The sequence below is a fragment of the Tasmannia lanceolata genome, unplaced genomic scaffold (assembly GCF_043159265.1).
Source record: "Tasmannia lanceolata isolate RefF3 unplaced genomic scaffold, GAP_Taslan_0.1 ptg000006l, whole genome shotgun sequence".
NCBI classification, from domain to species: domain Eukaryota; kingdom Viridiplantae; phylum Streptophyta; class Magnoliopsida; order Canellales; family Winteraceae; genus Tasmannia; species Tasmannia lanceolata.
Window position 1 is genome coordinate 34284074 of NW_027518683.1, and position 13278 is coordinate 34297351.

The following is a 13278-nucleotide window of genomic DNA, read 5'->3' on the forward strand; positions in this document are numbered from 1 at the left end:
CCTAAAACCATAGTTAGGTAGACTAAAGCCATGGACCGAGCCCACATACCAGTATTACCCCTGGGGTTTTAGGTCATATAAAGGTCATGTCTAGGTAGAATAGACTTATCCTTGTTTCTTGTCCACATGCTATTATAGAATACGATCCCGTTCAGTGCGTGGACCATTCCCTGCACCCATTCTGCCTGCTTAGAGTTCACTGAAATCCCAATAGGCAACCCAAGAGGAGGGTGAATTGGGTTTCTAAAAAGCTTTGCACTTGCTAATTAGAAATTAAAACTAAAGAGCAAATTAACAATTAAGCACAAGGAGGATAAACTACATGCACAGATAAAAGATAGAAAGAGAGAGAGAGAGAGTAGAGTGCACCGAGATTTATAGTGGTTCGGTCCAAACTCGGACCTACTCCATTCCACCAAGTTTTTCTCCTTGACGGGTTCGCTAATACCCAATCTTCTTGTGGTGAAGATTAAACCCTTTACAATCGAGGTGGCTCCACACCTCACCACTTGCCAATAGAGAAGGCTACTGCGTCTCCCAACACTCACCCGTTGGAGAAGGTTACGTGTCTCCAAACACTCACTAATACAATTGTTAATTCAAGAAAGAAGAACATAAAAATGAATTATCAATGCCTTATAAGGTTTATGAAGATGTACAAATTGAAATCATAAGTCCAATCCTTCATCAAAAGATTCAATTGAGGCTCAAAGGTATTTTTTCACACTAAATATATTCCAAATTGAGTTTAGGAGTGTTAAAGTTAAGATTTAAGAGGTTAGGGAACCCTTATATAGGCTTAAGGAACAAAAGTAGCTATTTTTTGGGCTCCTGCAACAGTTATAACTGGCTAGTAAGAACTAGCCACTAGGCCTTTTTTAAAAAAACGGATTTATGGCATCTCAGTCGACTTAGAATCTCGGTCGACCGCACAACAATTTTTGGATTTTCCATATTTGTACACGTCACTTGCGAAATTCATATCTCCCTCGTTTCTTATCGGATTTCGACGTTCTTGTGCTATATGGTAATGAGAAGAATGAGAGCAATGTATTAAAAATACTTTAAAAAATATTTAAAAATTATTTGGACCAATTATCATTGGATCATGTTCCGTGATCAATCGAGCAGGTCCCAATTTGATGCTTTTTCACTTTTGAGCTTACTTTAACACTTAAGCTTTTTGTCCATTCTTTTCACCTTACACTTTGGCATTATTGGGGACCCCATATTACTTTCCTTCGAACCTCTAAAGTATCTATGATTAGGGATTGGACTCTTATATTCTAAAGCACTTGGAACTTTAAATATCTTCAACTTGATTCCTTCACTTCAAGTCCTTTGTGTGGTACCGTGTCGGGAGGGTATTCCTACGAACCCACGACGAGTGGTGTCGGGTTTGATATTTCTAAGAGTAAGCCTTCCTTTCCGTGAACTTTGGACTACGGAATAATCCAAATTTCACGCAAAAGAACGATGACCAAAGTTGCCACCTAGGTGATTTAAGTGTTGGTGCCCTAAAACCCAGTACATTTCACATGTTAATCAATAAAGTTTCTCTTTATGACAATTAATGGGTAACTAAAAGTTAAATATGTGTGACATGCTACTTGTTATTGACACGTATTTGTCCTTAGGTAGTAAAGTAGGAAACCCATGCTCATGGATTTACAGATCCTAGGGAGCAAGGAGATATGGGATTCTGGTTCTTTGCAGACCTTAATAGTTCATAATTGGGGTTAAGGTTGGACACCTCCTCCTGTTTACAACTAGCATCTATCTTGACTACATGCACGAGATGTGGAGTGACTTATCTCAATCACTTGGGTAGTGGACCATAAGCAAGATAGAATGGGTACTGCAATGAGATCGCGTACTGAACATGATCACATTAGAATAACTTGTGGACAGGAAACAGTTGAGCTATTTGACCAGACATGACCATTTACATGTCCTTTGACCCTAGGGACCAAATTGGTCTATTGGATAGTCTCTCATTCTTGGTCTATCTAACTGTGATTCTCTTGGAGTCACCAGAGGGTAGTACTGGAGTGTTGGACAAACCTTTGAGGTCAATAGTGATACCCGACATGGAATTCTCTACCTATTTTATAGGATAACATCTACAGTTTTGGTCAGAGCAGTAGGCTTAGAAAAATACCTGGCTAGGTGGATTTGATAAAGTGTATATCAAAAGGATTTCACAAAATAAGTTTTGAAATGGTTTTAGCAAATGCATTTGCGGGCCAACACTGCTTGATGAAAGGTATACCGTGAGTGAGCCTAGGGGTAGTTAATGTCCATCCCCCGTAGGACTCAACTCGGTAGATGTGGACTTGGAGAAAGGACTTGCACATTTGATGTGATTAGGGGTATGATGATTTGACTGTTATCTTCAGGGTTACGTCTCGGTAGAGGCCACTAACTCAATGCGATTGTAGCATTGGCTACGAAGCAATAATCGCATTGAGGCCCAATTATGAGTTCTGTAAGATCTACCGTTGAATCCCTGCTATGATCCCACTCACTACTCGATTGACCTATTATTATCTATTAGATACATGTCCCGCATTTATTTAGAGATACAAAAGGTTCGTGCCTGATCACGAATGGGGAAGGGGTTAGGCGCCCCCAATTCGCCCAAGTGCAAGCACCTGGTCTCTTATGCCATTTATTATTAACTTTGAAGAGTTTTGGGCGAAAATCATGCGAAATGGGAACGAATATCCCCGAGATAACGTCTAGCTAATCATGCATGTCTCGGAGATAAATAATAAGCACATACAAAAGAAAATGAAAGACATGCCACCTAAGAATAGCTAGGTTATGAGTGTCATGCCTGATTGGTGTCTAAGTTCTGGTGGACAAACACACTCATGCTACAGCTAAAGGTATAGGATCTGTACATGAAAGTAAGAAAACACAACAAAACATACAATATGACAAACCCTAGACTCTAATGCAATATTTGACTCGGACCAGAATGGCCATCCATCCTGGCTGCACTACGTATCCCGACCTCGGGAAGAATCAAAGTCAACGTAGTTCGGCGACCTATGCTAAACTACAATACCTAACCCTCTAGGACCGCTATCCTAGACTCGATCAACTAGCCCTGACTAGTTTTTAAAGCTTCTTGCTATTACTTAAGTTCAAGTGAATTGTAATTTTTAGGACTCCTTATATGCCCTAACTAATGCAAGTGGACCCTACACCCAATGTGTGACTAGGCTGTGCGTCCTAAGGAAAACCATAGGCTATCTAAGCGCGTTCTAGTCTAGCCATCGGATCGACTAAATGTCTAGCCGACCACGACTCGAGGCCTCCTAACTCTAGGGACACTCATAAGACCAGATACAGCAAAGCAACACAATCAGGACATACTCTTAACTCTAAGATACCCCAAATGCCTAGGACAGACCCCAAACGCCTAGGAGAGACTCCTAACTCTATGGGAAGATCTTTTGAAAAATGATTTGCAAGGTTATTTTGAAGAATTTTTGTATTTTGGGAAGATTTGAAAGGTTTTGAAGCTTATGGAAGTTTTGAAAATTGTGACTGAATTCGGGATGCCAGCTGCAAGCCCGAGCTGCCTACATACCCCTCAACTAGGGATCAAGCCATCCGTAGTTCGGACTAGATTTTCCTAGCTACACTTAATGACTCAAGATTTTTGAGATTTTTGGTTTTTATATGTTTTTGAAGTGTTTTTGAATTTTTGACACAAGAGGACAGAATCCTATCATCATAAGGGTAGGATAGACTCCTGATATCCCGCAAAGGTTGGACAGCATCCTATGCTTTGCGGGGGAATTGGACAGAATCACGATTTTGCAAGGGTTGGACAGCATCCTATACCTTACAAGAGCGGATAAAAATCACATGACTTGATGAGAGGATGGACAGAATCCTAACCCCTATGATGATAGGACAACCTCCTGAAAGACTGAAGGACTGACTCCTATGCTGAAGACTGACTCATATACGATAGGACAGACTCCTATGCTATATAGAGGAAGAAACCCCTTAACCTGTGAAAACTCTAAGGCAGGAAGGGAAGGTGTTGGCTCAAGAAGCATTCCGTCATAGCCTTGACTGATGAATATCCCTATAGCAAAGAAGGTCATGAAGGCCAACAAAGATCTCGAAACTAATGAAAATTTGAGAGGAATAGGACTAAGAGATTGACCTTTGAACACAACTTTCGGCATGACTATATGAGAGATCAGAAGAATCAACCCAAACCAATGATCACACCTACCACTTTACTATACATGGGACTAAGTCACATCAATAGCTGAAGCATGTAACCAAATTCCAGTACCATACATTTAAAAGCATTTGCTAGAGTTTGCCATTGACAATTAGAACAGAAACTAGAGAAGAACATGACTTTAAGCTAGCATGGTTCAAATGACAACACCAAAGCCTTCAAACTAGACAAACATTTGAATAATGAGTACCTGCACCTATATTCTCTCACCAAGACAGTTAATGAGAGTTAATACAGCTCTCAGGTCAATCGAATTATAAATTGATACTAAGAGCTTGCAATGATATTTGACACAAGAATTACCTCATTTTGAAAGCAACATAGAACCCAGAACCTTTTTTAAAGTCAAACCATTTTCGTTCTTCCCTCCAACAACCATTTCAATCCTTTGGGTGTAAATATAAGGGAAATTTAACAAACAGGGGGAAGAATAGTGGGTTCCAGACAACCAAGTGAACTGAGTATTATTTAGAGAAATAAAGGACAAAAACAAGCATAGACACCTTTACCTTAGCAATGGTGAAGGGATCTACCATTGAAGTGACAACTATGGCAAACAGATCTGTCATCTACATTATTACGATTCCATTGAGACCTCGAGGGAATGCCGGGTAAAACCAAGGTGACAAACCAATTTTTATGCTTACCGGAACCAAGTAATACCACTGCAGAAACACCTTTTATAAAAAAAAATCATTGCATTCTTACAAGAAATTCACAAGAAAAGTTGCTGAAAGTAGGAACAGCTTGGTTCATGCAATTATTAAGACATAGTAATGTCAACCTTAGCTTGCAAAAGCATAATTGCGGGCACTACCTTGTTTTGATAATGGTTCCAAACCCACCCTATTTCTTCATTGCATCACAATGAAAACATACCCAGATTTTTGCACCTCAGAAAGAAACAAGATAGAATAGGATAAATCACACAGACATCTAGCAACGAACATTAACAATAACTACTGCATCGAGCATGCAAGACCATCACAATCCATATACGAATCATAAATTAGAGAGCTAAACAGAAAATTACCTGAATTCTTTGAAAGGAGTGGATGGAGTTGGGCTGAATGGAGAAGGGTGATGGTGTGGATGAAGGTGGGTTTTATGGGTTATTCAGATCCGAGAAATGGTGACTGGAAAAAATGGAAGATGGGTATGGATGCTCAGATCTGATTGTAGAGGAAAGAAAAGTGAAGTGGGTTTGAGACAGAGACGGCGGCAAAAGTGGTGGTTGGGGCGAAAATAACAGAGGTGATGGATGGGGATCGGAGATCGAGGTGGCTGGTGGTGGAGAGAGGTTGTGATGGTGGTGGTGGGAATGGCGATAGGAAGAAGAAGATGGTGGACGGCCGGAGATGGAATGGGTGCCGGATTCCGGCACCACTCGCCGGAGAAGAAGGATTTTCTTCTCTCTGCTCCTCTCTCTCTGTGTATGTTAGAGAGAAAAAATAAAAAATAAAATGAAGAAGCTAGATGGGGGGGAGATCGGTGGATTTGGGTTTTTGAAAATGGGTTTTGAGAGAGGGTTTAATGGAGGTGAAAATGGATTTGGGAAAATGGCAGAGGATGGCCGGTTGATGAAAGGTTTAATGGAGGTTGGGGGTTTGAGAAGAAGGTGGTATGGATGTGGGTTTTCGAAAATGGCTTTGGGTAGAATGGGTGCCGAATTCCGGCGGTGTTTGCCGAGGAAGAATATGATGGTTGAGATTCTTGATGGGAGTGGAGGTGGTGGTTGGGCGAATGGTGGATGTAGAGAGGGTGGAGAAGATGGTGGCTTGCCGGAGGAGTGGCCGGAGGAGGTGGAAATGGTGGCCGAAATGGAGGTGGTTACGGTCGTGTTAGAATGGGTTTGGGATAATGGGTTTTGGGGAGATGAAGTGGGAGAGGTATGAGGGTGGCTGGGAAGTGAAGAGATGAGGGAGGAGATGGAGGCGGCTCGCCGGATTTGCAGAGGTGGCTGCTAGGAAGGTGGTGGTTGATGGGTTTGAGTGATAAGGAAAAAGGAAAAATGGTGGAGGTAGGTGGTTGGGGCGAAAATGAAGGGGAAGGTGGAGGTGGCCGGCCGGTGGGAAGGTGGTGGCCGGCGGCTCCTTCTTCTCCTTCTCTCTGCTTCTTGATTTTTCTTTCAAAAAAAATGAGGCCTCCTCTGTTTTTCTTTGAAGAAAATGAAAACCTCTTTTCTTTAGAAACCCTAGTTCGATGCGTATATAAAGGAAAAAAAATTTCTCCCCCCTCCCCCCCCCCCCATCTTCCATGGACAGCCACCACATAGTGTATTTGTGAAAAAAAAATTTAACCTAAGGGAGGGGGGGCCAAGCAGAAAAACAAGGTGAAGATTCTCCTTTCTCTAAATGATCCTCACCCTTTGATTTGATCCAAGGGTCCCTAAAGATTGCTTACACCTTAAGCAATATTAGAATTTCAAAATTACCCCTATAGAGGTGGCAAATCACCATTTTACCAACAAAAATATCTTGCCTTTTATGAAAAAAGGAGGGTGATATCTACACAACAATGCTTTGATAATTCATACCCTATCATAACCCAGTTTTGATTATTGAACAAACTTTGCCTGTCTTATTCTACATTTTTTGCCCGATTGCCGTGAAATTTTGCAGGGGTATCCCTGAGAATACTAACAACCTCCTAGGGAATTTGTACCCAGGAACACGCACAATAAGATGCTCAAAACTCAAGCCTTCTTCTCATTTTGGGCTCAGTCCTTTAGGATTTTTTTTTGATTAATTTCGGAATATTTTGGGACTCGGAATTTGAGAATTTTATTGGATTTTTGAAGTTCTTATTCAATTTTTGGGACTTTAGGGTCCGGTCAAAATGGGGTGTCTACAAGCACCATTTTCATCACAATGGGCCTCTCAATAAAGGGAATAACTCCAAGTCCATCCCAAAACTTCTGCAACCATATTGTCTCCCTTGTTGCATTACATGCAGCAACATGTTCTGCTTCAGCCGTGGAGTCTAACTGCGGTATCTTGCTTATGTCTCCTCCAGCTCATGCCATCAACTTCAGAGTGGAATCCAGAGTCAATATACCCTGAGATGATCACAGCATCTCTTCCATGGGGCATTTCTTGGAAGCCCTTACGGTAAATGATTTAATGCGGGATAGTATCCCTACGTCATTCCCAATGAATAGGATATTATCTACACATAGTACTAAGAACATCACATCACTCCCACTAGTTCTTTTGCAAACACACACCTCCTCCATGTCTTATGAGAAGCCAAACTCTTTGACTGTCTCATCAAAATAGTGGTTCAAACTGTAGGACACCTGCTTCAATCCATAAATGGACTTTAGATGGGGCATTTCTTGGAAGCCCTTAAGGTAAATGATTTAATGCGGGATAGTATCCCTACGTCATTCCCAATGAATAGGATATTATCTACACATAGTACTAAGAACATCACATCACTCCCACTAGTTCTTTTGCAAACACACACCTCCTCCATGTCTTATGAGAAGCCAAACTCTTTGACTGTCTCATCAAAATAGTGGTTCAAACTATAGGACACCTGCTTCAATCCATAAATGGACTTTAGAAACTAGTACACTTTTAGATTACTCTCTTTAAGAGTGTCAAAACCCTCAGGCTTGACCATATATATTGCTTCCAGAATGTTTCCATTCAAGAGCTGGTTTTGACATCCATCTGCTAGACCTGGTAATCAAAGTGTGTTGCTATGTCTAATAAAATCCTAATGGAATTTAGCATGGCTATTGGTGAAAGGTTTCTTCATAGTCAATATTAGCCTTTTGACTATAGCCCTTTTCTTCCACCAGCCTTGCCCTATAGGTCTCCACCTTTCCACTTGGGTCCTTCTTCCTCTTATAGATCAATTCGCACCTAATGGGCTGGAAGTCTTCTAGTGGATCCACTAGATTCCATACCCCATTATGATACATAGAGTCCATTTGTGATTTTATCGTGTTTAGCCACTTGTCCGCATCGATGTCCAACATTGCCTCCTTATAGTTAAGGGGATCCATCTCGACCCTGTCAGTGACCATACTATAATAATCGCCTAGAGAAACAAATATATCAAGAGGCCTGATCTCCCTAGCACTATATCGAAGTATAGTTGTTTCGTTAGGCAGAATTTTTGCTGCTCAGCATTACCATGTGTCCTCTTTATTGGACTTTAAGATTGTTCTTTCCAAGGCTACCTTGTTCTTCTTGCCTGCATTAAGGATGAACTCTTCTTCCAAAATGTGGCATTCTGGCATGTAAAACAATTTTGCTCACCTGGATTATAAAACCAATAACCCTCTGTCCAATAAACAGACTTGTAGTTTCCAACTTGGTTGGACAACCCCAAATCCTCTATCGATTCAATGCAGATTTCCTGCCCTTCCATATCTCATATGGATCCCTTGGCATTGACTTAGTTGAGACTATGTTAAGAACATAGACTGTCATTTCTAAGCTATAGCTCTAAAGAAATATTGGTACATAGGCAAATCTCTTCATCGAACCACTTCCAACAAGGTTCGGTTTCTCCTATCCGAAAGGAGGAATCCACTGAGAGACAATTTCACTTGCCCATAAGTTGTTCCTAGATTCATCCGACAGATTCTCTTGTCCTTTAACCAAGGAAGAGCCTTAACACTTAACTGGTTCACTACTTCATCCCTGAGCCCTTTGAACTTTCCAAGGTCTCTGACATGCGTCGCTTTAGGTACAAGCAACTATACTCGGAATAATCTATGAAAAAACATGAAGTAGACGAACTCACTTCCCTATAGATGAGAAAGCACACGTCAATGTGAATTGTTTCCTACCAATCCGCTGCACTTCCACTCTTGCCCTTAAGGGAATCATGGTCATGGCAGCCTGCAAACACGGTTCACATGTCGCATAGGGTTCCACTTGGATAGATCCAATGGACCATCCTAAAGCAACCTAGTGAACTGTTCCAGGTTAATATGACCTTATCGTAGGAGTCAGAGATGAGTTGGGTTCACAACGTCCCTTGTCCTCATGGGAACCCCATCACCGTTTACCGCTACACTCTCACTTATGTCGACATTATCTACAGCATACACAAATCATTTACGATTTTACCTTCTACTATCAAGGAATTTACACATTTAATAAAAACCCTATTTATTAAAATAAATGTAGTAGTCATTATATAGTTTTGAAAAAGAAATAAAATTCCTTTTGGATGAAACGTACATTTAGATAATCTATCAACCATAACTCTATGCCTTGAGAGAATGCTAACACGTAATAGCCTACAACCAGATTGAAACCCTTGCATCTATGTCGACTTGTAGGCACAACTTCCCTTTAGTCAACCTTCCACTTTTCCTTGTCCTCCTGTAACACATTGCAGACATGTGTGGTCGTACCATTATCCACACATCAAGGAAAAACATGACCAATCTCATTAATTTCAGCAATAGACTATGACATACCTTTAGAAGGAGTGCCATCTTATCTACTCAACTGGTAAGAGCGACAATTTTCCTTCCAATGTCTAAAGTTTCGACAATGAAAGCATTTATAGTTGCTCCTTAGAGACTTCCTCTTGAAGCCATCCTTATTCTTGACCACTGTTGGAGTATGTTTTTTGGATCCCCTGTCTTTCTTTCTTTTTCCCTTCTCTTTCAACTTGGGTGCCGAAGAAATACTTCCCTTAGCCAAGAAGGCAGACTTCTGATTCTGCTTTAGAAGCATGTTAAGCAGCTCTAACATCGTCATATTCAAGCCTGTTGATCATGTAATTCAACATAAATGCACTGAATGACTTAAAGAGTGATGCTAGCATAATATCCATCTTATAGGAGGCCCCCAACACATGAAGCTCATTCAGATATGCAATCATCTTGAGCATGTGTTCCCTGACTAGGGTACCCTCCACCATCTTGATGGACACCGGGTCTTTAATTGTAAACAGCCTAGTAGTGCGATTCTGCTCCCCAAAGATCTCTCTGACACTAACCATTATATTGGTCGACATTGATAACCCTTGATGCTGTTGTTGCAGCATGTTGGTCATTGACACCAAGATACAACACCTGACCATGGCATCGTCCTTATGCCACTTTATAAATTTATCCTTTTTGCCATATTTGATATTAGGAGACCTAGGAACCTCTATGGTCAGAACACATTTGACCTTAGCAGCTGTGAGCACTGGCATCAAGTTTCTTTTCCAGTCCACGTAATTTGGATCGGATAATTCATTATCCTCTAACATTCTTCTAGCTACTGGGTTGGGGCAGACATCGTATCTTCATGCAAAGAAATAAAAAGCAAAATAAGGCAAGATTCATCATATATGGGTTTTCGATCTCGATGGTTCCACACATTGTACGTCTTATCCTGACTCTTGAGGGCCCTCTACCCTAAGGATCAAGAGAAATACTCTATTTCTTCAATGGGCGTCAGAAGCCCTACTCATGCAACATTAGTCGTGGCTCTTGGTTGTATACCATGTTTGCCCTCAGAAGGGTGGATTCATCTAATCCATCATGTCTCAAACGATATCCGATTTAATTCGGCCTCCAAGCATCACAGTGTGTATATCCTATGGGCATCAACACCCTTTGTTTGGTTAAGTCAAACCCACTACCTCGGAAACATGGAAAGAATGACAGTGGCTTCTGCTATGGCATATGGTCATTGTATCCTATTCATTTCCCTTATCTCAGTGGGAATAAGGTAGTTACTCTAGCAAAAAAATCAAGAGCGGCTTCTCCTTGCGGCATCTAATTGTCCTATTCTTTAAATTAGACAACTATTAGATGGCTATGGAAGGCCATGAGATCCGTTCCTTTCGAACTAAAACCCATTTATCTACTTAATATTAATTTAGGAGGGTTATTCGGGAGATTAACCAAACCATTACATGCATGTTTATGATATTTATCTCATGAATTAAAAACATGCATCATGACCATGGTTTGATGTATGTCAGTGGACTCCACTTGCAATGCCGGAGCACAACGGCGTTGCAGAGAGGAGAAATCAAACTTTGTTGGACATGGTTCGATCATAGATGAGCTTCACCAATGCACCCTTGTTTCTATGGGGCTATGTCCTAGAAATGACGCTTTACGTTCTCAACCGAGTCCCAACTAAGTCGATGCCTAGGACCCCTCATATGAGGGGTAGGATACCCAGACCGCTTATTGAGACTATGTTGGGGCCTTTTCTTTTCTGTTCTTTTTTTTGCTTTACTAAGTTAGGGAAGTAATGTAGAATTTTTGTTAGGAATATCTATTTTCGTTGCAGAAGCCCTGTTGAAATATTGCCAAAAGGTGAAATCAAGCCTTTTGCTTAAATTTGTCTAAATATGCCGTAGATCTTTATAGCCATTGAGACCTCTTTTGTGCAGGTAGCGTGGCTGCAATCTAACATTCGCTTGCATGCTATAAACGAGGCTTGATTCAAAGTCTTTTGGCCACCAGTTTTACTACCTTCAAAGAAAAAAAGCTCTACTATAAAAAGGATCAACTTTTTCCTGATATGTAGCCACTACTCGCCCTTATCTTAATCGTGCCTTGTCAGATCCACCCTACACATCACCACTTGGAGACACTAATTTATCATGAAAAAGATTTCCTAGTTGCCAGACACAAGGTTTTAAATTTAGACCGAAATCCGAAATCTCGGACGATTTCGGTGGAAACCGACACCGAAATCATATAAACCGGAAATGGTATTTTATTTCGTCCGAAATTTCATAATTTCAGTCGAACTTTCGAAATTTCGGTCGAAATTTTGTTTTTTCCCGATATTTCACCCAAAAACCTGTTTTTTATTAATTAATTTTTTACCGAAATTACCAAAATTTCGGCAATTTCGGCCGAAATTTAAAACAATGGCCAGACATGATGTCGATAGAATTTTGAGTTTTAGTAATAGCCCTAAAAGCTAATTAATAAGTGTACAATAAAGTGAGCAGTGCCATTGTCAAAATATCCTTCTGCGGATATCAATCCCCTTTATTTTATGTCATTTGAATTCCGTACATACCTGTCATTTAGATTCCTAGATAGACCTTCATTTACAATTGTACAATTTTTTTAAAGACAATTGTAGAGATTTCAATCATATTATTTTTTTATGACATAGGGTATCCCCTACGCTATTTTAGGGCGGAAGTAATCCCCCGTAAACCATGAGGGGGGCGGGGTGGCGGTCGGGGTGCGGGAGTAATCCCCCGTAAACCATGATCGGGACTATTATTGTGATAAATGAGGGCATATCTCGTCTGCTTAACTTTGAACCTCTGAACCTTGATAACTTCTGAGCATTCTTGCTTTAGAGCAATACAAGTCATTCTATCCATCTACTTTGGTTAGGTAACTCGGCGTAACATGAAGGCGTTGTATGAGTGGCACACGGGTATCAGACTATTAGCAGGTTCTTTTTTCCTAATCCTTTCATTTCTAGTAATTGGCTGGTTCTACAGTAGTATTCGATGAAAGAGAGAGGAGAAGCAATAGTTTGAACAATCAATATTCGTTGTGCAACCAATGCTGCATTAGATCCGGGGGTTCATTCTTGACATAGCTACAAGGATGGAACTCCATGATACAGAAATACAGAATGGGGAACCTAGAAGGACAATAGGTATTGATAAATTGAGAGGTTAACCAAAACACTAGGTGGTATTTTACATTGAGAGAGTATGAGGCCTATCCAGGCAACCCAAGCATCACGCGTCCTACGTAATCTCTCTTTCTTTCTCTAGTTTTTTTTTCTCTTTTTATTGGCAAAACATCATCTGAATCACACAGATGATTGCATATCTTCCTTTGAAGGGTCCGCGAGTGTAAAAAATGATAACTAATTTCTCATTTTCCATTCATACAATCATCTGAATGCATTCTCCTCGAGAAGGAAACAGTGGACAAGTTAAAAATTCCCTATTCCAGCTCAGGTTACGTTAACAGCAGCTTTTTTTTCCTTCTCCAATTGGTTTCGGCAAAGGAAACAAGAGCAGAAATAAAGAAAAATGATTAA

At 40.6% G+C, this 13278-nt stretch overlaps 1 protein-coding gene across 1 annotated transcript; it reads right to left on the reverse strand.

Moving 5' to 3' along the window:
* Positions 1–9982: 9982 nt before the first annotated feature.
* LOC143878947 (uncharacterized) lies at positions 9983–10504 on the reverse strand. The gene has a single exon (XM_077381162.1). The coding sequence runs from the start codon at positions 10502–10504 to the stop codon at positions 9983–9985; it is 522 nt and encodes a 173-aa protein (XP_077237277.1).
* Positions 10505–13278: the final 2774 nt, after the last annotated feature.

Bases quoted from the DNA above. Each gene is read 5' to 3' on its own strand.
- LOC143878947 (XM_077381162.1), bottom strand. From the start codon at position 10,504: ATGTTAGAGGATAATGAATTATCCGATCCAAATTACGTGGACTGGAAA.